A 21,453-nucleotide genomic window follows, 5' to 3' on the forward strand; every position below is an offset into this window, starting at 1 on the left:
ACTCTCCTTCCAGTCTGCCCCTGTGCACCTGGGAGTGTGCAGACCAGAGAGGGAGTTCAGCCCCTGAGCAGCCGGCTGGGCCAGGCTCCACACTCCTGAGCTCCCAGGCTCAGAATCCTCTACACACTGGGTGGCCTGTGTAATGGTTACTGTGAAAATGCAACAGGACCACCTTGAAAGACATTGGCACAGGTCTCAGCCCTTGGGGAAAGTCCACTGCTTCTTGGCCAAAACATGACGATGACAATGAGGACAGTTTTGTCAGGACTAGTAGCCTTAAACCTCTGTGTCTGTTAAATCATTGTAAATGTGTGACCACGATTCTATGAACATTGTGAATGTGCCACTGCTGTGGTGATGAACACTGTTACTTCTGTCCCAGTTTCCAACATCAAACCAGAGGAAGGAAGATGTTCACCACTGCTCTAAGTAACAGGAACTTGCTCTGCTTTGGATTTGGACATGTGGAGCCCTTGAGCACTTTTCTGACTGTGTTTTCCAGACGTTTCTGCACAAGCTTCTTCCTCTGCTTCCTCTTCACGGTGGCGCCCTTGGCCACAGAGATAGGACATCGCCATGAAGCCCTCATGTCTGCTGTAACTAGAGCGTTGCTCCAGGCAGATGCCAGGTGCAGGCTTCTTTCCATCTGTTCCTCTCATCCCCAGTGAGCCACTTCCTTGGTTTCCTCTGTCATCTTTTTCTGGAGTGTCTGTGAGCTACACGTTCAGATGGGCAGCATGTGAGATAAACGCTCCAGTTCCTAGAAACAAGTACTGTCGTCATTGTCTTGCTTTCTTTCTCGCTTCTGTCTACTCCAACAACCTGGCTTGGATGTGTGACCCTCCTGTCCTCTGCGGCATTGCTTTTGTCTACACAGGGAGCTCTGTGCAGATCGAGCCACAGTGCCAGCTACCATAGTCTCCACCAAGACTCCAACTAGCAGGTTCCACCCATCCTCCTGCTCCATCGACCACAGCTCTTTGAAACTCTCATTTTCATTACAGATTTTGCCCCATTTTTCTCTTGCTTTAGGCAGGTCCCTCACTGACGTTTTAATGAGGTCCTGGAGAGGACAGGAAGGTGACACACGCCCTGTTCTCCCCTCATGCCAGAAGGGCAGTCAAGCTTTGTCGCTTCTGGGTCAAACTTGCTTTCGAATTCATGGCTTCTGCTCACACCTCAGGGCCAACTATCTCTGCCTTTACTGTTGTGAATTTGGATGTTAGTTCATTACATCTTACCATTTCCCAAGCACCTGCATTCTCAGCTACCCTAAGCCACACACTAAGTATTGCTTCCCTGCACCTGTAGGTCTTTTTTTTTTTTTTTTACCTGTAGGTCTTGATAGGTAATTTTCTGTATGATTCAATCCCCGGTAACTGAATGTTTTGTTATGATTCCTCTTTCATTTGATGCTTATTAAGAAAGCATTCTTTTTGCTTTATAACCAAGTGATTTTTTATTAAGCGTATCAACTTTTGCATTAGTCTACAAGATACTGATTGTTCGAAACTTGCTGATACTCTATGACCTAATGCTGGATCCATTTTTTAAAAGAAGTAAGGACAATAGGGCAGGGTGGAATCTATATTCTCTAATTGTGGACCCTAAGATGTACATGCGTTCATTTGATCAAAATTGTTCTTTTATTCTGTGTCTTTACTATTTGGGGCCTGTTTCTGTCTTACTTAACACAGGCGAGAGTATGGTGAAGCTCCCTGTCCCGTTATCCCTCTAATCCTGCAAATTTCCCTTCGCATGGTGTGAAGTGACCATTGCACACCGACCGCAGAGAATCGCTGTACCCACCTGGTGACTGCGCCCCCTGCTGGTCCCCTGCTGCTTCACAGCTGCACTTTCTCCACCAGGCCAGCTCAACAGTCATTGGCAGGCCAGCAGGCTTGTCTTCAGGATTTTCCACGTTTTAGTCGCATGTCTTCACGCGATGTGCGCACTTCCAGACTATGGTTTACCTTAATTGGCAATTTTAATTAATTTATACCCATTGTGAATACCGATGTATTTGGACTTGCTGTCATCCTAATTTTTATTACTATTCTGGCTTGATTTGGGCGGGAACTGTTTCATTTTTTTTTTCCTGGCTCTTTTCATTGGATTGAGGTTTCACTTTTTGTCCGATCATACTCCTGTTCCTCTGTCCCAGTCTGAGGATAGTCAACTCTTTCTATTCACTTGGTAGCTCTCCTTGGCACTGCCTGTGCATATCTAACAGGGCTTAGACCTGATTGTGTTCACAACTCATCCTGAACAGCAAAGGGACCTTAGAGTCACCTCCTCCTGACTCACATGCCATTGTTTTTCCAGGTTCAAATTTTTAAGAACGAGCTTACAACTTAGACTTCTTGCAGAGTCGGTGTCAGCTTTACAATTGGTCGCTGGTCCATCTGCTCAAGTCACCCAGCAGGCCACTGCTCTGGGAATCACACCCTCGGGACACTCTTAGATTTAGGTTTCTCTGTGGTTTTCTCTTATTATCTATCAGTGGCTCCTGCGCTGTGTTTCCGAGAAGCTTGTGTTCCCAAGTCAAGAGCTAACTCCCTCTGCTGTGGGTGGCTGCCCTGCCACCAGTGGCCTGTGGTAGCCCTGGCTGGCCCTACTGTTCCTCTCGCCCTACTGTTCCTCTGCGCAGTCGCCCTCTCTGCTCTCAGACCTTCTTCCCCTCTTTGCTCAGGCAGTTTTCCCAGAGGCGATGTCCCCTGCTGTCCCATGGGTCTCTGATCATCCTGAACACTGTGAAGGTAGCCAGGATTCCGCCTCTTCCCTGCACCACTCCCTCCCTCTCTGGGAATCCAGGTGGAACTCTTGAGCCTTCTTACTTTGTAGTCTAGATGCCCAGCAAGCACCGCTCTTCTTTCTCAATCAACCAGGCATTCTTTCCTGATCTGTCTTCCAGCTTACGTTTCTACAACTATTTCTGTTCTGCTGTTTAATTATTCCATTTTTTTTTTATTTCAACAGAATTGGTTTCACTCTTTGAAACTCAAACTATTTTTGTGTGTTATTTCTGAGAGTCTCTTGTTATCAGCTCATCTTTAAGTGTTATGTAAGTATTTTATAAAGAATGGTTGTACCTGCTATTCTCTGACCATATCTGAAGACCTTGGTGCCACAGCTGTTATCTGTTCTTTCCCACTGACTGATCCTCACTGCCCCAGGGTGCAGACTCCTCTGTCCACAGTGGTCTGTCACTGTCAGTTCAGTGCTTGGTCTTACCCTGTGCTTCTATCTGGAGGCTTTTCCTTGGGAAGTTTTGATGCTACTTTTGCTGGTGGCCTGGGCTCACTCCTCAGATGACATTAGAATCCAGTGGTCCTCAGACAGCAGCCTGGACATCAGCATGGAGCCTGGTGGACTTCCTAGAACTGGGAATTCTGGGGTCCCTCTCCACTCTGAAGGAGAAACTCTGGACCCAGCAATCTATTGTCAAACTCTCCTGGTGATCCACACATAAATTTGAGAGCATTGCTTCAAGAATCTTAGCTGAGAGCAGGGGTTCAGTGTCAATGTCCCCTCGTGTCTCTCCCAGGGCTGTTGCCATTGGCACCCTGAGTCCACGAGACTCTATTCCTCTCAGTAATCTTCTATGGGACAGGATAATCTCTGGAGGTTTTCCTTCAAACCAGCAAAGTCTCAAAGCATACCTGCCTTGGTTACTTTTCTGTCATTGCTGAGACAAAATACCTGACACCCAAAATTAAGGAAGGAAAAGTTTATTAAGCTCACAGTTTGTGGCGGTTTCAGTACACAGTCAGCTGGCTCCAAGGCAGGGTAGGATGGCCCAGGAGCAACAATTCAAAGCAGCAGGAAACAGCAAGAGCAGCAAGAGCAGCGAGAGCAAAAAGGGGGAGCACAAGCTTCTTTTCCTCCATTATATTGTACGCAAGTTCCATGCTATCTCTGTGCCTTCCTCTTCCACCAGCTCAGGATGTTTACAATGTAAGGCCCCAGGCGCCCTGCTGAGTCACTTAATTAAGCTGCTAAACTTCTCAAAATGACACAAGAAACAACATCCTAGAGCAGTAATGGCATGTCCTTTACACCCCAGGATGTAGAACTGCTGAGTTACTGAGTTAAACTTCTAGCCTTTCCCAGTCCACACAGTCTATCGACCATAACAGTACCCTCATCTAAGGGCGAATTTTGCAACAAGTGAGTCTTTCTTACTGAGCATCTTTAATGCCCAAAGTAACAGCCCGTCTGTGGTTCTGAATTTTTAAGATTTTCTTATCTCTAGAAATTTGGGGTCTTTTTGAGCATGGTGAGCATAGTTGCCTTATAATCTACCTGATGGCCACCACGTGTGGTCATTGTGGACATGATTTGTAGTGCTTTCCCTGCCTTTTGCTTATTGCAGCTTATTCTTCATGGACCTAGTGCTTGTCTTCATCTCTTCTTGATTCTGTAAAAATACCACATACTGGGCAGCCATGAACAACAAAATATATTTCTCCTGGTCCTGGAGGCTGAGGAGCCGTCAGGCTTGATGTGCAGGGGTGCTGCTCTTTGCTTCCAAGATGGTGCATCACTCCTCCATCCTCCAGAGGGGCCGAACACTGTGTCTCCACCTGGCAGAAGGCAGAAGAACAGAAAGCAACTAACCCTTCCAGCCCCTTAAAAGGGTTCGAATCCCACCCAATGGCCTCGACACCTGACGCCATTTCTGTGGGGGCTAACTGTCGACGTAGTGTTGGAGGAACACACACATTCAAAGCATAGCCATGCTGTTTCCTTCCCTCTAACCCCAAACTCAGGTTCCTACTAACGCCTGTAGAGACTCTCTGGGCCTCTCAGGTGGGAATTCCCAGCCTGATCACTGAGAACCAGGCATCCAGCTGGGCTGCTCCAGGTTCCTAAGTGTGAGAACCCCAAAGGAGTGGCCTCCGGCTTGCAGTCAGAGGTTCTTAGAGACCAGCTCTTCAGTCCTCCTCCAAAACGCAGCCTCACTTGTGTTAGAGATGGGAGCACTTGGTGGGCTTCCTGTCTCCCCTTCCTCAGTGGGCACCAACAAGACTTCCTGCCTGTCCAGCTCCAGTCTTGTCACTTAGGTCTTTGACAGACAGAGCCTGTGTGTGTTCAAACCACCATTGGTGTCAGTGTTAAGGACAGTGGTGGCTTCATGTGTACCAGGGATGCTGTTGCTGCCAGTGATGGTGATGGCGTGATGGTAACTGTGGTGATGGTACTGATTGTAGTGCTTGTGATATAACTAGGGTGATGGTCAGGAAGCTATAAACTTCTTCAGTAAAAAGCCAACTAATAAGTATCATGGATTTTTTGGTCAATAGGAATTTTGTCATAAGTGCCAAACTCTGTCTGTGTAGTGAGGAAACTGCCATAGATATGTGTGAATGAGTTACTGTGGATGTGGGATGATAAATCATTATTTATGGATGCTAGCATTTGAATTTTATATATCATTTTCATATGCCAAGAAACGGTCTTCTTTTCTTCAACCACGTAAACACAAAAATCACTCTCAGCTTGTGGTTATTCAAACATAGATGTTGGATGTGTTTGACCCGTGGGTCTAGTTCACCCAGTCCTACTGGTGTTGTTAGTGATGGTGTTGGTGGTAGAACCCTTGGTGGTGGTAATGATGGTGATAATGGTGGTGATGGTGGTGATAGATGATGGTACTACCTCTGGTGCTATGACCCCTGGTGCTGTTACCCCTGGTGCTAGTGGTGGTCATGCTATTGGTGATGGTACTATCCTTGGTGATGATGATAGTATGATGGTAGGACCCTTGGTGGTAGTGGTGGTGGTGATGGTGATGGTGATGATGATGGTGGTGGTGATGGTGAGGGTGATGACAGTAGTCATAGTGTTTGTACTACCTCTGCCAATGGTGCTGGTGGTGATGATGGTGTTTTTGGTGCTGGTGGTAGAAATAACAATGTGGCTGGTGAAGGATGTGGTGGGCATGGTAGGGCCTCTTCCTTCCACATTTTCCCTAATGAATGGAACTAATACAATCACTGGAAATCAGTATGGATATTTCTCAAAAAACTGAAACTAGAAATTCCATTTGACCCAGCTATCCTTCTTCAGGGTGTATTTCTGAAGGAATTAAAGACTTCAGACTATAGTGATTCATGTTTATAATAGCACAATTCACGATAGTTAAGCTCTGGAAACAGGCCAGATGCCCATCAACAGACAAATGGATTAAGAAAATGTAGAATCTATGCACAAGGGAATTTTACTCAACCACGAAGGAAAATGAAATCATGTCATTTGTAGGAAAATAAATGGAACTTGAGACCACAATGCTAAGCAGAATAAATCAGAAACAGAAAGTTAAATATTACATGATTCATCTTACATGAGAAACCTAAAATATAAATAAATAAATGAATAAAATAAAGGAGAGATGGCAGGAAACAAGGAGTTGGGGAAGGGTGGTGTTAAAGGAGGGGGGACAAAAGAATTGAAAATGATCAAGGGATGTTGAAAATGATCAAGGGATGTTGCATGCATTACCAGTTCCCCAAACAGCACTACTCTATATTGCAAGCATGTAGTAACTTTAAAAATGGGAAAACTTTAAATCATTTAAAAATAAACAGTATCAAATTAAAAAGTAAACAAAGATGGAACCAATCACCAGCCTGTTGTGATCAGGGTGTGTTGTCTACATGGATTGAAACATTACACTGTGCCCTACACATCTGCATATAAGTATGGGTTGATCAAAAATGTTTTTGAATGTTTAAGGAGATGGGGGAAATGGAGACCCACAAGGTCTGGGACCACGTTGTCTGCAACACTTGTCTGGCCATGAGAGATCAGGTGAGGAATCCCGCAGACATGGTGCCGATGGAACTGTGACCGTCCCCACTGCAGGAAGCACCAGGCCACCAGCAGTTTGTGAGATGACTTAGCAACTTGCAGTGATAATGTGCCATTTAAATGCTGAATAATAACAACAGGTCTAGCTCTGAATGCTTCATTTCCCATCTCCCTGCCAAATCACAGGCTTTTCTCTGTGTCTGCACTGAAGGAAATTTTTGATTGTTTTAATGAGGCACTGCAAAGCACTCTTTTCTCAACACTTGGGCCCCGGTGGAAACACACACATATCATTCTCTGACAGGAGGGAAGCACTGCTGTTTCCACAAAAGCCCTGCCAGCAATGGGGCTTGGAGGACCCCACACCTAGTGCCCTCCCAGTGCTTAGCCTAATGGAGCTGCTCAAGAAGGGATTACCGGTGTGGGGAGCAGTTGCTGACTGCACCCACCCCACTACCGCCTCAGCCCACTTGCACCTAGACTTTCTTCTTCAGTTCTTGCCTCATTTTCCCCATCCAGCTTTGGCCTGAGGGAAGCAGCTGCTTCAGAGTTGGTCTCTATCTTAATGTGACCATTGATCTTTGGTCTATGTAGTTCCTGGCATCAGAGGACATGTGCTGGTGAGATGCTGTTGTAAAGCTCCCCACATCCCTTGTAGAGGATCACAAGCCACAGCATGGTGTTACTCCTTGTGCAGGGTGCGGGGTGGAGGGAGGCAAGCAAGAGAGGAAAGTTTACTAAACCTATGGTTATTGACAGGCTCAGAAAGAAGGGAAAACTAATCTGAAGAAGTTTTCATTCAGCTTGTCTTCACTTCCTGATTCGTGCACTTCTTTGAAAATAATAGCATCCACAACACTGCTTCCCAAACCTCCCATTTCATGGTTTTCTAATTCTTTACTCAGAGCAAAGCACATCTGTTAACAGTTTCAGAAAATGCAGCCTGTAAGTACACACCCAGCTCCTGCAAGGCCAGGCGGATGTATCCCTGTGCCATGGACACAGGACTGGACCTGTTTTTTTGTGTCTATAATGAAACACCTGAGGCAGGCTAGCTTCATAAGAGAGGCGCTTTGTTCAGCACTCAGTTTGGGAAGCTGAACACCCAGGCAGCATACTGCTGGCCCTTGAGAGGACACCCTGTCCTTCCCCTCAAGGAGGATGGCACTGGGGGCAGATAGAAAGGGAGAGAGAGCAGCCCTGTCACTAAGCCAGCCTACCTCTCACCGGAAATAGCTGAGCCCCCCCTGGGGGCGCACTCTGACTGAAGGTCCCTTCAGCCTCCATAACAGTGCACACTGAGCAGGTCAGCCACCCCCAGGCCTGGGGCTGGTGTGGGAGACGGGACCAGCCTGAGACCCTGCTGTCTGCCATGGCAAGGAGGCCGGAGTCACACTCCAGGGCTCAACCCCACAGATGTCTCTGCCTGCTGAGTCTCTCTCCCGCTTGCATTTGGATCAAGCACTGTTCATTTAGGGCCTGTAGAATCAGAGACACCCCAGGACCATGCCCCCAGCAGAATCCTGTAGTCACCAGACAGCCAGGAAACCCGCTTGGCTTGGCGCAGCTGGGATGCAGCTTATCAATTAGTGAGAAGAAATCACTCTCCTGGGACCTAGAATACACAGAGCATGTGACCCGCATGCCCTCCCTGGAATCAAGCAGCTTATGCACTGGCAGGGAGGATTAACTGCAGCTGCTTTGTAATTTCCATTGTAAGGTGTGCTGTCCATGCAACAGGATGCCCTCCGGTTGTAAGCAGCCCTATGTGCAGACAACATCATCCCTTCTCCAAGAGCCAGCCGGTCCTTCCTGATGTTCAGGGTCTCAAGCTCAGGGACACCCGGGGCCCCTGGCTGTCATCCCTGCAGAAGCTGTAGCTGTGCCTCATAGGCGGCAGAGAGGTCTGTGCCTAGGGTTTGTGTTGGTCGTGGCCGATGGCTAGGAACACAGTGCCGCAGCTGAGAAAGGTATGAAAGGAGGTCCATTTGATTCTGTCTGAGGTTGAGGAACATCTGCAATGGAATTCTCACTGCAGAATCCTGAGGGCATGGTTTTACCTGGTGGGAGGAGATGGGACTATGTGTCACACACACACAAATGTTTGTGTGTGTGTACATATGCACATATATGTGCGTGTGTCTTAGTTTCTCCCCCTGCTTGCAAAGGCACTGGGACGCGATCCTGGGTCTCCATCTTAACGACCTGTCTAACCCTAATCACCCCATAGGCCCCATGACTGGACACCACAGTCGAACCAAGCCTCCTCCTCCCTCTGAAAATTCACTTCCACAAAAGTTCCGGGGGAGCACACGGCTCTCTGACCAAAGCATCCATGCAGAGGAATTCAGGACAGGCCCCAGGGAGCAGGAGGCCAAGAAGGAAGGAAATAGCACCCATTCAGCAAGCTGGTCTCTAGGGAGGGTGCAAGCCACAGCCCAGAGTGCCCACTGGGCCAAGGTGCTGGGTGTTTACCTGGCAGCTCTCAGCTGTCCTGGCCGAGGCTGCACCAGCCCTGCGCCCTTCTGACTATGAGTCCTGCCCTCCTCTGCCCACAGCTGCTGGACAAGCAATAGGAATGCTTGCACCTGGTCGGGACTGTGAGTGCCAGGACTTTGGTGATGGAAGGGTGGTCACACTCCTGCACAGGAGGGTGCCATCCACAGAGAGCCAAAGGACTGCATTGTCCGGTCCTGAGATCTAAGCCGGACACTGCTCAGGGCAGCAATGTCTGAGCATGTCAGTGCACTAGTTATGCTCAGTGCAGTGCACTAGTTAGTTATCCATGCACTAGTTAGTATTCATGCACTAGTTAGCAGTCTTGTCCCAAGGCCAGAGCTGGACATTGTCCTGAGCAGCAGTGTCTGACCATGTCAGTGCACTAGTGAGTGCTCGTGGGGTAGTTAATGCTCAGTGCATTAGTTCACTCCTCAGACAATAGTTAGCTCCCTGTGTACTGGCTGGCTCCCCATGCACTAGCTGGTGCTCAACTGAACTACATGGGGCCATGCACACCACAGGTCCTGCAGGGCATCGGGCCTCTTCCAAAACCAGCCAAACAGCAGGGGATGATCATGTCAAGTGCCCGGTCTGCAGCATCTTGTGCTTTCCTTGTCCCTCTCTCCACATGGCACAGGCCCATTGGTATGGCTTGGGGCTCAGCATGTGTCCGGCCTGCACTGGCCTTGGGCTCCATGCCCATCCCAGGGTGGCCCTGTGCCCCTCTCACTGCCCCACACACTGCCTCCTGGGCAACCTTCAAGGCACTCCTCTGTCTGAACATCCCTCCATCTTCACCTGGTGGTTTTTAGTGGAACTGTTTCCTATAGAAAGTCTCGAGCATACTTGCAACCAGGCCAGCTGCGCAGTGCAGCCGGGTTCACTCACGCCCCCTCTGGTCTTTCCCACCCTCTGGGCCTCCTGCTCCTTCCAGTGCAGGTGGGTTTTAAGGAAGTCCCAGGTGTTGTGTTATCGATTCCATTTATAAATACTCTAACGCCAGTCTCTGAAAAGTAGATAGCTGTTCTTTTTGTACATTTTATTTCAGCTTAGTCTGAGGTTTTCCAATTTTTTATTGTGCTAAATGATAAGCAAAGTGTGGTCTGTACACACGAGGAAATAAAAAGAAGGCGATTCCTCTGTAGGCTACAACCTGAATGAATCTTGAGCACATTGTGCTCTATGAAGCAAGCCAGTAGTCATACAAAGACAGCTACTGCTTGCTTCCACTTAGCTAAGTGAGCTACTTAGGCAGAAATGTTAGAGGCAGATAGAGATGGTGGCTGCCACAGCAGAGGAGAGAGAAGGGGAAGTTCTTGCTTAGAGGGGACATTTGAGATACATAAATATTTTAACTGTTGTATTAGTTTTTCCATCACTGAGACATGATGCCCAATACCCACAGCTTACAGGAGGACAGGTTAACTTGCTCGTGTTTTTGGTCCATGGTCAGCTGGCTCCAGCATCATGGAGGAAGAGTACAGCAGAGCAAAGAAACAGCACCGGAGAGGAAGGGGTCAGGGACCAGACATCGACCCCAGGGCTAGGCCTCCGTGGCCCATCTGGAAGTGGGCTTCACCTATCCCTGCAGCAGATCCCAAAGCCAATCATGCTGCTCCTCCGCCTGACTGCCACAACTATTATGAATAATGCTCACGTGAAGATGCCTTTATCAGATGAATGAGTCCACGTACTCTCTATGGATGGCCATTTCACTGGTTGATGCATCATCTCTTTAATGTTTTGCTCTACTCTCTTTTGATGTACAAAATTGTATGCCTTTCCACGCAGTTCACTCATCATTACATACCCTTTTGGTATCATGCCTAAGAAATCACCAAAACATTCAATATCATGAAGCCTTGCCCTCCCTCTGTTTTCTTCTAAGAGTTTCAGGGTTTTAGGTGTTATATTTGGGCATTTAATCCATCTTGAGGTGGTTTTCGCACACAAGGTTACTGGGGTCCAACTTCATTCTTTAATCATCATTCTAGTACTGTTGTTGAAAGGCTGCCCTTTCCCTTCCAGCTGGCTTGGGCAGCCTTGTCCAAAGTTACCTGGCTGTGCGCACAGGTGTCTTCCTCCTGGGCTGTCTGTTCCACAGTCACACCTGTCTGTCTCTGTGCAACCCTACCCTGTTTTGATTAATGTAGTTTTATGTAAAGTTGAAGTCATGAAGCATGAGTCCCTCGGCTTTGTTCTTCTTCTTCAGTGTGTTGAGATTGCATGTGAGAGCCAACGTGAGTTCTGCTATCTCTACAAAAGACACCGCTGGGATTTGTGTAGGGATTCCAAGTCTGTAGCTTGCTTTGGGTGGTAGTGCTATCTTAACAATACTGAGACTTCCAATCATTACCATTGCACCCCTTTCCATTTATTTATATCTTTAATTTCTTTCAGCAATGTGTTGTTATTTTCACTGTAAATCTTTCACCTCCCTGGCTAATTATCTCCTAAGTACTATATTCTTGTTGATGCTATTGTAAATGAAGTTGTTTTTGTCATTTTCTTTTCAGATTGTTCATTGTTGGCATGTAGAAATGAAAGTGATTTTGTACTTTAACTTTATGTTCTACTTTGCTAAATTCCCTCGTTTTCACAGTATTTCGTATGTGAAATTCTTAAGAGTTTCTGTATTTCATCTGTGAACCGAGATCATTTTACCTCTTCCCTTCTGAACTGTTTGTGATTTATTTTTCTTGCTTAACTCCTCCACCTGGGCCATCCTGGGCAGTGTTGGATAGGAACGGCAGAGGCAGGGGTCTGGGTCCCAGTTTTACGGGACAATCTTTCAGGATTCTCCATCACAGGCCTAGAGTATGCCAGACTAGCACTCACCACTGATCTACGTCCTTGATCCCAGGTACTGAATTTTGTTGAAAGTTTTTCTGCGTCACTTGTTCTGTGAATTGGCATGCCCCAGGATTGGTTTTGATGTGCGGAATCATTCTTGCATCCTTGGCATAACCCCACTTGGTCTTGGTGTGCAGTCCCTTCCATCTGTTGCTACATTCAGTTTGCTGGAACTGTGCAAGGACCTTGTACAGTGTGTGTAAGGATTATTGGCCTGTGGTTTTCTTTTCTTATAATGTTCTTGTCCAGTTTTGGTGTCAGGGTGATGCTAGCTTCACAGAGTAAGTCGGGGAGGGTTCCTCCACTCAGTTTTTTATCAAGCTTTTTTTTATCAAGTTTGAGAAGGCCACGATTAGTTCTGGAGTGCTTGGGTTCCAGATGATCCCCTGACTCTGGGTCCAAACAGTAATAATCACGGAGCTACAGGGACCTTCAGGTGCTTCCTGTTCTATGGTTCCATCCTCATAGCGCCCTGCCCACAACACTAAGATGCTTCCTAGGAAAACTGGGGCTCAACCCCTGGCCTCCTGTCTCTTAGTATAGGCTCTTGACACCGCAGCAGTCTCTAAGGAAAGGAGGATGTGTTCATACACAGTGTAAAATTAGTGCTGAGGACATCACAGACCTGCTCTTGTTCGTGGTCTCCATCGGTTTTCTTCTCCCTGTTGTTCCTCTGAACACATGTGTGTGTTGCTGGTTCACCAGCATCTCAATGCCAGGACCTGGGAAGAGACTAAAAGCCAGGGGAGGAGAAGCTGTAGGACTGAGGTGCAGGGCCTGGGGGCCTTCACACCATCTGCTCCTCCAGCAGTGAGGAGGAGAGTAGCTGACCTGCATCCACTGCCTGTGCCAGACCCGAGGATCAGACTCAACGCTCACTAGGAGGAGGCCATGTGTTTGACTGTCCACACTGCCCAAAAAGCTGTGTGGGGAAGCAACTCTGGAGGCAGCACCGAGTTCAAGAAGACATAAAGGGCTAAGCAAGGAGCGTCTGGCTGCAGCCACTGGTTCTAAAGATCATGGACCGAGGAAAACATACAAAACAAACCAAAAGCATCTGTTAGGAAAGGCAGGGGGTTCTGGGGAGACTCTGGGGTAAAGCAGTGGCTCATCCTGGATGCTGTATCCATGACCACCCACTGGGGTGAATCTGAGGGGGCAGACTCAGGCCAGGGACAGGCTCCAAGCAGCAGGACAGGGCGGAACCATAGAAGGAACATGCTGGTAGAATTATAGTCAGAGACGACCTCAGTGACCGGCCATTCTCGGGAGACATCAAGGGTACCGCAACGGCAGACTGGGACCTTTGTCACTCAGACTTTATTTATATACCAGAAGCTGGAAAACTTTGCTTCAATAAGAAAAAAAATATTATCTAAGAATAACCAGATATGTTTATGCATGTACGAGCGCACCAAAATCAAGTCCATTTCTGCAGGACTAAGATGCACTAATAAAAATAAACACATAAATTTTTTTTCATGTATGAATGGTTGATTTACAGGCTGAGCATCCCTCATGGACAATGCTTAGGACCAGAAAGAAGTACATCAGATTTCCAATTAGGGTGGGGGTTGGAATACTGACAGGTATATAATGAGGTGTCTCGGGGACAGGCCCCAGTATGAACACAGACTCCGTCTGTGTTTCCCATGCACCCGGCACACTCAGCCACATGCTCAGTGTACCTGAGTCTCGACCACGGGGCACACCAGGCTGCTGGGAGCACCAAGTCACAGCTCAGGATGTTTCAGGCTTCAGAGCACTCTGGGTTTGAGACACTCAACCTGCATCTATCAGAATACTTAAACTGCGAGAAGTAACCAGCCATAAAACCAAGCATCTGGCACAGAAGGCCAACACCTGCTCTCTCTGCTGCAGGAAAGCACTGCTCGGGATTTTAAGGTGGACTAAGCTGCAGGGATGCTGTTAAAATGGAGATTCTCAGCCAGAAGGGTCACAAGTTCAAGCCCAGCCTGGGCAATTTAACAACTTGGGGAGACACTGTCTCAAAATAAAAAGGGGCTAGGGATGTAGCTCAGTGCAAAGGCCCTGGTTTCAATCCCCAGAGCCCCTGCCATCCAGATGCAGTGTCCAATTCTGGAGACATGGATCCCTCAGGATTATGTTTCCTCCCCGGTGCTGGGATCAAGTCCGGGGTCTCATGCCAGGCATGTGCTCCACCACAAAGCTGCATCCCACAACCAAGGAGATGCTGAGCGGCTCCATCCCTGCAACTCTGTGAGCTAAACTGCAGATGGCACAGAGGAGACTAAGATGCTCTGGTCCCAAAGCCTTCATGCTGGGTTCAACTTCGGGGATACAAACAGCTCAGAACAGTCACAGCTAAGCAGGGTCCTCTCATCAGCGACACTGGGAACTTTCTTCTTCCATACATGCTCCTCACTGCCTGCTCCCTGCTCAGTGAAGAAGAGGGAAGCGGGGATACGGATTTTATGGTCTCAAACCACCTCGGTGGGGGCAGCAGGAGGACACTGGCCTTGGGAGCTGTCACACTGGCAGAGAAGGTGCCACAGGCATCGTGAGAGGAAGCTAGAGACCTTGGCGGGGGCACCAGCAGATGATTCTGTCTGGCTGGGCAAGCACATGTGCCTCAGTGGAGGAAGCAGGATTTGAACAAACCCAGCTACGCATGCTCTGCAAGAGACCTACAGCTCCCGTGGTGGAAGGAGCTCGGGGAGAGATGCAGAGCCAGCTCAAGGTCATCCCAGACTCACGGCGCATCCAGCTCACATGCAGTACACCCAGGTCACACACACGCTGGGAGGCACTCACCTGAGAGCCTGGCTGTGGCTTCTCCGCAGGAGGACCAGATCGTCCAGAAGGAGGCTCTGCACCGAGAGGGATCATTAACAGATCATGCGTGGTATGTACAGATGCCCACAGGAGCTTTGTTCAATTAATGTCTGCCTCCAGAGCCCGCGCTTCAAAGCCACGACCACAGAGAAGACACTGTGTTTCTGACCTCTCTGAATCACACGGTGTTACAGTAACACTCACTCGCACTCGCTGGCTCAGTGCACGCCTGCAGTCTGAACGAGGTGTCTGAAAATGTTCTCTCAGATTTCTCCACAGGTCGCCAAGCTCTCTTCTCTACCTCTCTCTTTCAGTTTCCTGCAGCTTTACTGTGTCTCCCACCTCATAAGCAGTTATAACTGATAAATGCTTACATCTTGTAGAAAGCCACAGCTCCAAAAGTGTTGGAGATGAAATATTTTCATACATAATAGTTATTAACTTGCACATAGAGCAAGCCTGAGGAAAGCCATTCTTTATCACTCCTGAAATCTTAAGCTCTGGGATTCTTCCCCCTCCTTCTCTTCCTTCTCCTCCTCCTCCCCTTCCTCCTCCTCCTCCTTCTCCTCCTTCTCCTATCTCTCTGTCTCTCTGTCTCTGTCTCTCTCTATGTCTCTCTCTATGTCTCTGTCTCTGTCTCTCTCTCGCTCGCTCTCTCTCTTTCTCTCTCCAGCCTGCATAGGAACATGGGCCAGGGAGAAAACAAGTTTTTTCACTAAATCAAGAACATCAAGCAGGGAAGATTCTGGTTCGATTCCTGGCAGTACAGTGGGTGCTGGGCTCACTCTGATAGGCACACTGAACCTTTCAGTCCATACCCACCTGTGTCTCCTTGGGGTGGGAGGTCGGGATGGGGGGGTCTCATCCGCGTCTTGCACTAAGGTGTGGGTCTCTTGTCACCCCTAAGTCTGTGCGGCACGTTGTGTTGACTCCCTTCTTCCTGCAGTGTTGAATGAACAACCATGCGGCCCCTGGAACAGGCGGACCCATTACAGACCTGGTGCTGAGCTCTGCCAGGGCGAGTGGGCACCAGTGTAACTGGACAGCCCTGGGTGTTGGGGTGTCTGTGAGCACTTGGGTGTTTCCGAAGCCTGCCTCAGAGCTGAGGTCAGCAGCTTCTTTCACATGGAAGCAGACTTTGCCGAGATGTGGGCCGTCAAAGTCTGGCAGATGTCCTGGTGGAGCTGTTTGAAAATCCAGGGAACTAGCAGGGCTGTGAGTTTCCCACTCCCACAGCCTGCATGCCTGCCGGGGATGAGTCCACCAGACACAGGATGGGTCGGGTGCTGAGCTCGGTTCCGAGCGTGGTTCTCATCTGCTCTCTGCTTCCTGCTCCCCAGGAGAAATGGGTTCCTCGAGGCAAGTTTGACCTGCGCATCCTGCGCAGCTGGACACCCAGCCAGGAGACCAGCACTATGGACAGCCTCGCTGGGCCAAAGAACGAGCTGGTGCACAGTAAGGTTCTGGACACTGGCCCAAGGAATGGCCTGATTAACACCAGAAGCTTCATGGCCGAGGGCAGGGATGGCCTGGTGTCTGTGTATCCAGCACCTCAGTATCAGAGCCGCCAGAGCATGGACAGTGTCGGGAAGGAGGCTGCACAGCAGCTGCTGGACCCCAATGCCCTGCAGAGGTCGGTGGAGTCTCGTTACCGGCCCAACCTCATCCTCTACTCTGAGGGCATGCTGCGCTCGTGGGGCGACGGAGTGGCCACCGACTGCTGTGAGACCACCTTCATTGAGGACCGGTCACCCACCAAAGACAGCCTGGAGTACGCTGATGGGAAGTTTCTGGACCTGTCAGCTGAGGACATCAAGATCCACACGCTGTCCTACGACGTGGAGGAGGAGGAGGAGCTACAGGAGCTGGAGGTCAGCCAACACATGGGCTGGGCTGTGGGTGTGGGGACTACCAGGGAGTGGTTTTGTCTCGTGGGTCCCTTAACTTAACATTCCTGAGTTACTACCTAGAGGTCATTTGTACAGCTAATGCCTACAGGACAAAAGCATGCCTATGGAAAGGAAAGTCGGGCTGAATGACCAGCCAAGCCTCTCTGAGGACCAGGCAGTGAGGGGCACAGAAATGCGCAGGTCGGGCTCTGGCCACACAGCATCTGCCCTTCCAGAGGTGCTGTGGGACATCGCGGGGGCAGCCCCCAGCCTGAGACACTGTGCTGAGGGCAGCTGGTGTCCTCCCAGGACCTGCGGCAGGGAGGGAGCTGTGCTTTGGTCAGTCTGTGAGAAGTAAGCCTCCGCCCTCAGGAGGTCTGTGATGCATGTGGTCACAGCGGAGGGCGTTTGCTTTTGGCTCGGGTGGACAGGTGTGTCTTGGCGGCACAGTGAGAGGTCTGAGCAGGGCCATTGTGGGGGCAGGTGGAGGACTCTGAGGCCAAGTGGGAGACACCAGCCTTCTAGGGATGGGATGGAAAGGACATGTCCTGCTGTGCTTTGCTTGAGAGGAAGAAGACAGCTGTGCTGTCCCTGTCAGCCAAGGTCAGTGGCCAGAGCTTGGGGGCTATGAGGAATCAAGACCACTAGAGCAATGATGTGGGTGAGAAGGTTCTGGAAGAGCCTCTCATAAGCCACCTGGGCATCTATGAGGGTGGCCTGGCCCAGGGCTCTGTGGGAGCCAAGTAGGAGGAAGTGTAAGGCTAGGCTGGGCAGACCCCACACAGGAGGGCCAAGTTGGGAAGGAGGCCAAAGCCACCACCAGGGAGTGAGGGAGCATCAGGCCTGGAGGCCACAGGGGGACAGCACAGCCAGAGGGGCTTCTGGCCAGGAGGGCGGGACGCAGTGGGAAACCCATGTCTGAGCCGCAGAGAAAACCACCTGCGGCCCTGGACTCCTAGGGACCATCCTGCCGGGCAGCACTGTGAGTCAGCAGAGAAGGGATGTGGCTCGGCCAGGACCTAGGGAAGGTGGAAGGGCTCTGGCTCTGGTCCAGGGCCACAGCAGCATCCGTGCTCCATGGCCCAAAAGTGACAGCAGAGTCCTTCATGCTGCCCAGCCCGAGAGCAGTGGGACCAGGCAGAGGAAGAGGCCTACCACCCAGACAGCATCTCCAGAGGCTGCACGGGGAGGAAATCCAAAGGCACTGTGCTGCCCACCCTGCAGGGAGCTTAGGACACTGACGGAGGAGTTAGGGGTCCCAGAATGGTGAATGAGGTCTCTTAGGAATTTTACGAAATGAAAGATAAGTACTTTCTCAGAAACATTCTTATAGTGTAGCTATGCTGCTTCTTATATAACTTTTCAGCCCATTAAAAAAAAGTAGTGACTGAGGAGAGGTCACCCTACCAACAGAAACGGACCGGCACCATTTCCTGTCCTGTAGAGTGATAAAGGGACAGGTATCATTACCGTTTGCTGCACAGCAGGTCAGCCAGAATGACCAGGGGACTCTGAGGTCAACAGCCTGTGCTGGGCCCAGCTGGACAGCTGCCCACGGGACACTCAGGCCACCCAGGCCTGTTGATGCTGTAGTTAGCTGCCAACCCATGGGCTGGGTGGCCATGCTTAGAATGCTAGAGGCTGTGGCTGCAGTGGCAATGACAGTGACTGAACAGGTCCCCTGCTCATCCAGGGGCTATACTGGGCTAGGGCAGGGGTCCTCAGAGCAGCAAGGAAGGGTGAGGCCCACTCTCCGTGGATTTCCAGGTCTTGCTGGGTCACACGTGTTATAGTCTATTGTCCTAAGCAACCCACATGCCAAGCCTGAGTCTCTATGGATGAGGCCAGCAGGGCCATTTACAACAACCCCCCCACCCTGGCACTCACCAGAGCTGACTCAGGTCCCGCAGACACTGACACCGGAAGGCACAGTATTTCCTGTAGCCTGCGCATCCTCCTGACACTTTGGATTGTCTCTAGATGAGTTGTAAAACCTAAACAGAATGTGAATTCTGGGTAAACAATTGCACTGCTTAGGAAATAATGATGAGGAAGTTCTGTGCAGATGCCATGTTCTCTCAAATACTTTTCATCTACAGTTAGTTGAACATGCAGATGGGGACATGCAGGGCAGGGACATAGCCAACTGCAGTGGAAACGGCCTCAACTCGGTGCCAGAGCCACATCAGAGAGCAGAGCCCTGCAAACGCTGCGTGGCCTTCATCACCCCACTGACTGAGTGACAGCAGCTGCAGCAGTGCTGGAATGGGAAAGGTGCACAAACATTGATCTGGAGCTTTCTCCAAATGGAACTCAACTTCGGGGAAAGGAAAAAATTAGATTTTAAGGTCTTTGGAATTTCTATCGCTTCATTTGATCTACAGAAAATCCATACGGTTAACCTCTGAGTGCAGTTTTCGAAACACCATCCACATGGTTAAGCACCGAGTAACCTGGCTGTCACAGGCTCCTCCTCACTCTCTGCCTCGAGTCCCCACTGTCAGCAGCGCTGCATCACTCCATGTCCTGGTAGCCCAGCCATCACAGATTCTCCTTCATCCTATCCACACTGGCTTGTGCCTGGTGCCACACAGGAGGCCTCTGGACACTCAGAGCTTGCTTGCTGACCCACAGTGATGCAGTGTCAGTGGCGTCTCCTCTTGCCTTTGTGGTTGTGGTGATGACATGCACAGTTCCTTCAGCAGCTGTTTTCCAGAGTCCAAATGCAGCTGTTTTCAAGGTCCCTATGACTCAGCAGACCCTTGGGGTCCCCCCTGTTCTACCTGGGGACGGATGTGCTGATACTCAGTAGCAGAGCTGGTTGTGACTTCCTGTGAAACAAGGAGGTCCTGGAGCCTTGGAGCTATGCTCAGGACCATGCCCTTCTCTCAGCTGACCCGTAGGCCTCCATTAGTGCCCTCTGGACATACCGAGTGGGGTAATTGGGCCTGGCACCCATGGCCCTGGGTCTCCACCCAGTATGCAATCGGTGCTTCACCCAATCCAGGAACAGCAGCTGCAGGAATCTGCTTCTCCTTTTCACACAAATAAACTCAGGCAGAGAGATTTCAGGGCCAAATCACAGAGTAGTTCCACCAAATACACAATGGGGAGTTTGAAGCTGTGAGGAGTTGTTGGAGCCTCGGTGTGTAGAGACGTTGGCCAAGTGTCGAAAGCACTCAGCACACTCGTTCATGACGGCAAACAAAGGCTCAGACCCAGAGCATAGGGACCTCATCAACTAAACACTGCTGTGAGGAGATCCTCTGCCTCCCTGAGGGCAGAAGGGCAAGGGAGACGCCTGTCTATGGGCACTTGTTCCACACCAGGCACCGGTGTGCATTCTGCCACATAATCCTCACAACCCCAGGGAGAGTGACTACTGTCCTTGACCCATGTGTGGAGAGAATGACTCTGGTGTTTCCATGGTCACGCAGCCTTGTGTGGAGCCTGCCAAGCTCAGATAGACCTGCTCATTCAGGTTCAGTCTCCTAAGGATGGTGCTGCTCTTCCTACCTTAGGGAAATGCTCATCACAGTGAACTCCTATCTCAGCGATGTGCCCGAGTCTCCAAATGATCTGGACACCACAGCCCCTTTCCCTTCCTGTGATGGTTTGTGTCTGGATGCCCCCCCAAAGCCTCATGCAGTCATGGGTGCAGGCTTTACGATTGATCCATGATCCAATGCTGGGATTGAGTGTAAGTGCTACACCTGCCCTGGGGCGGGTAGTTTGCATATGTAAGGGAAGGAAAGAGGCTTGCTCTTCCAGCTGCCACTCCTCCCTTTTGCTCTTGTTGCTTTTGCGGTTTTCTGTCGCCATGAACTGTTGCCCTCTACCATGTGCCACTCTGCCTTGGAGTTGGCCAAGTATGGACTGAAACCTCCACAAACTGTAAGCTAAATCAAGCTTAACTTTGGGCATCAAGTGTTTTGTCTCAGCAATGAGAAAAAAGTAACCAAGACAGAATTTGGTACCAGAGGAGTGAGGTCATTGCTGTAACTATACCTGACCATATGGTTCAAGAACCTTTGGAAATGGCTTGTGGGAAGTGTTAAGAAAGGTTCAGAGATGTCTCCTGAAAGTGTAGAGCTGGAATGCCTTCGGCTGTTCTGTATGGGAGATTCTGGTCAGAGCTCAGAAGACTAGAAGGCTGATAGAAATTCTGCCGGTAAAGACCAGGTTTAGGAGGTTTCCACTGGGAAGAAGGACTGCATCGGCTGCTGGACTCCAGATGATGTATGTTATGGCTTGGCAGAAAGTTTGTCTGCATTTTGCTTGTGTCCAGAGAATTTGTCTAAGACTGAGATTAAGGGTGGTGGACTAATTAACCTGGCAAAAGAAATTTCAAGGCAGTCAAATGTTGGGGCAGTGGCATGGCTATTGTTGAGGGCTTTTAGCCAGATTTATGTTGAGAATCAAGAGCAAAGAACCCAGCAGGATGATTTAAAATGTTGTGAGTTTGGCTGGAAAGGAAGCTCCAGTAAAGCTGTGGACTGCAAAGATAGAGCCGAGAAGATCTCCATTGCTAGGAAGGAACAGGAGAATATAAAAGATGGCCTGATGGCATCACAAGAAGCAG

The 21,453-nt window shown here is 49.7% G+C and overlaps 1 protein-coding gene across 2 annotated transcripts in view; it reads left to right on the forward strand.

Annotated features, from left to right (window-relative positions):
• Positions 1 to 21,453, forward strand: part of Syndig1 (synapse differentiation inducing 1) — a 95,768-nt gene that overhangs the window by 25,540 nt on the left and 48,775 nt on the right. For both annotated transcript variants that reach the window (XM_005380980.1, XM_013512392.1), the window contains exon 2: positions 16,323 to 16,853. In XM_005380980.1, coding sequence (XP_005381037.1) covers positions 16,398 to 16,853 — 456 coding nt within the window. In that variant the 5' untranslated portion in view covers positions 16,323 to 16,397. The remainder of the gene's footprint in view (positions 1 to 16,322; positions 16,854 to 21,453) is intronic.

Source organism: Chinchilla lanigera, unplaced genomic scaffold, assembly GCF_000276665.1.
Source record: "Chinchilla lanigera isolate Chin_1 unplaced genomic scaffold, ChiLan1.0 scaffold00014, whole genome shotgun sequence".
Lineage (NCBI taxonomy): Eukaryota > Metazoa > Chordata > Mammalia > Rodentia > Chinchillidae > Chinchilla > Chinchilla lanigera.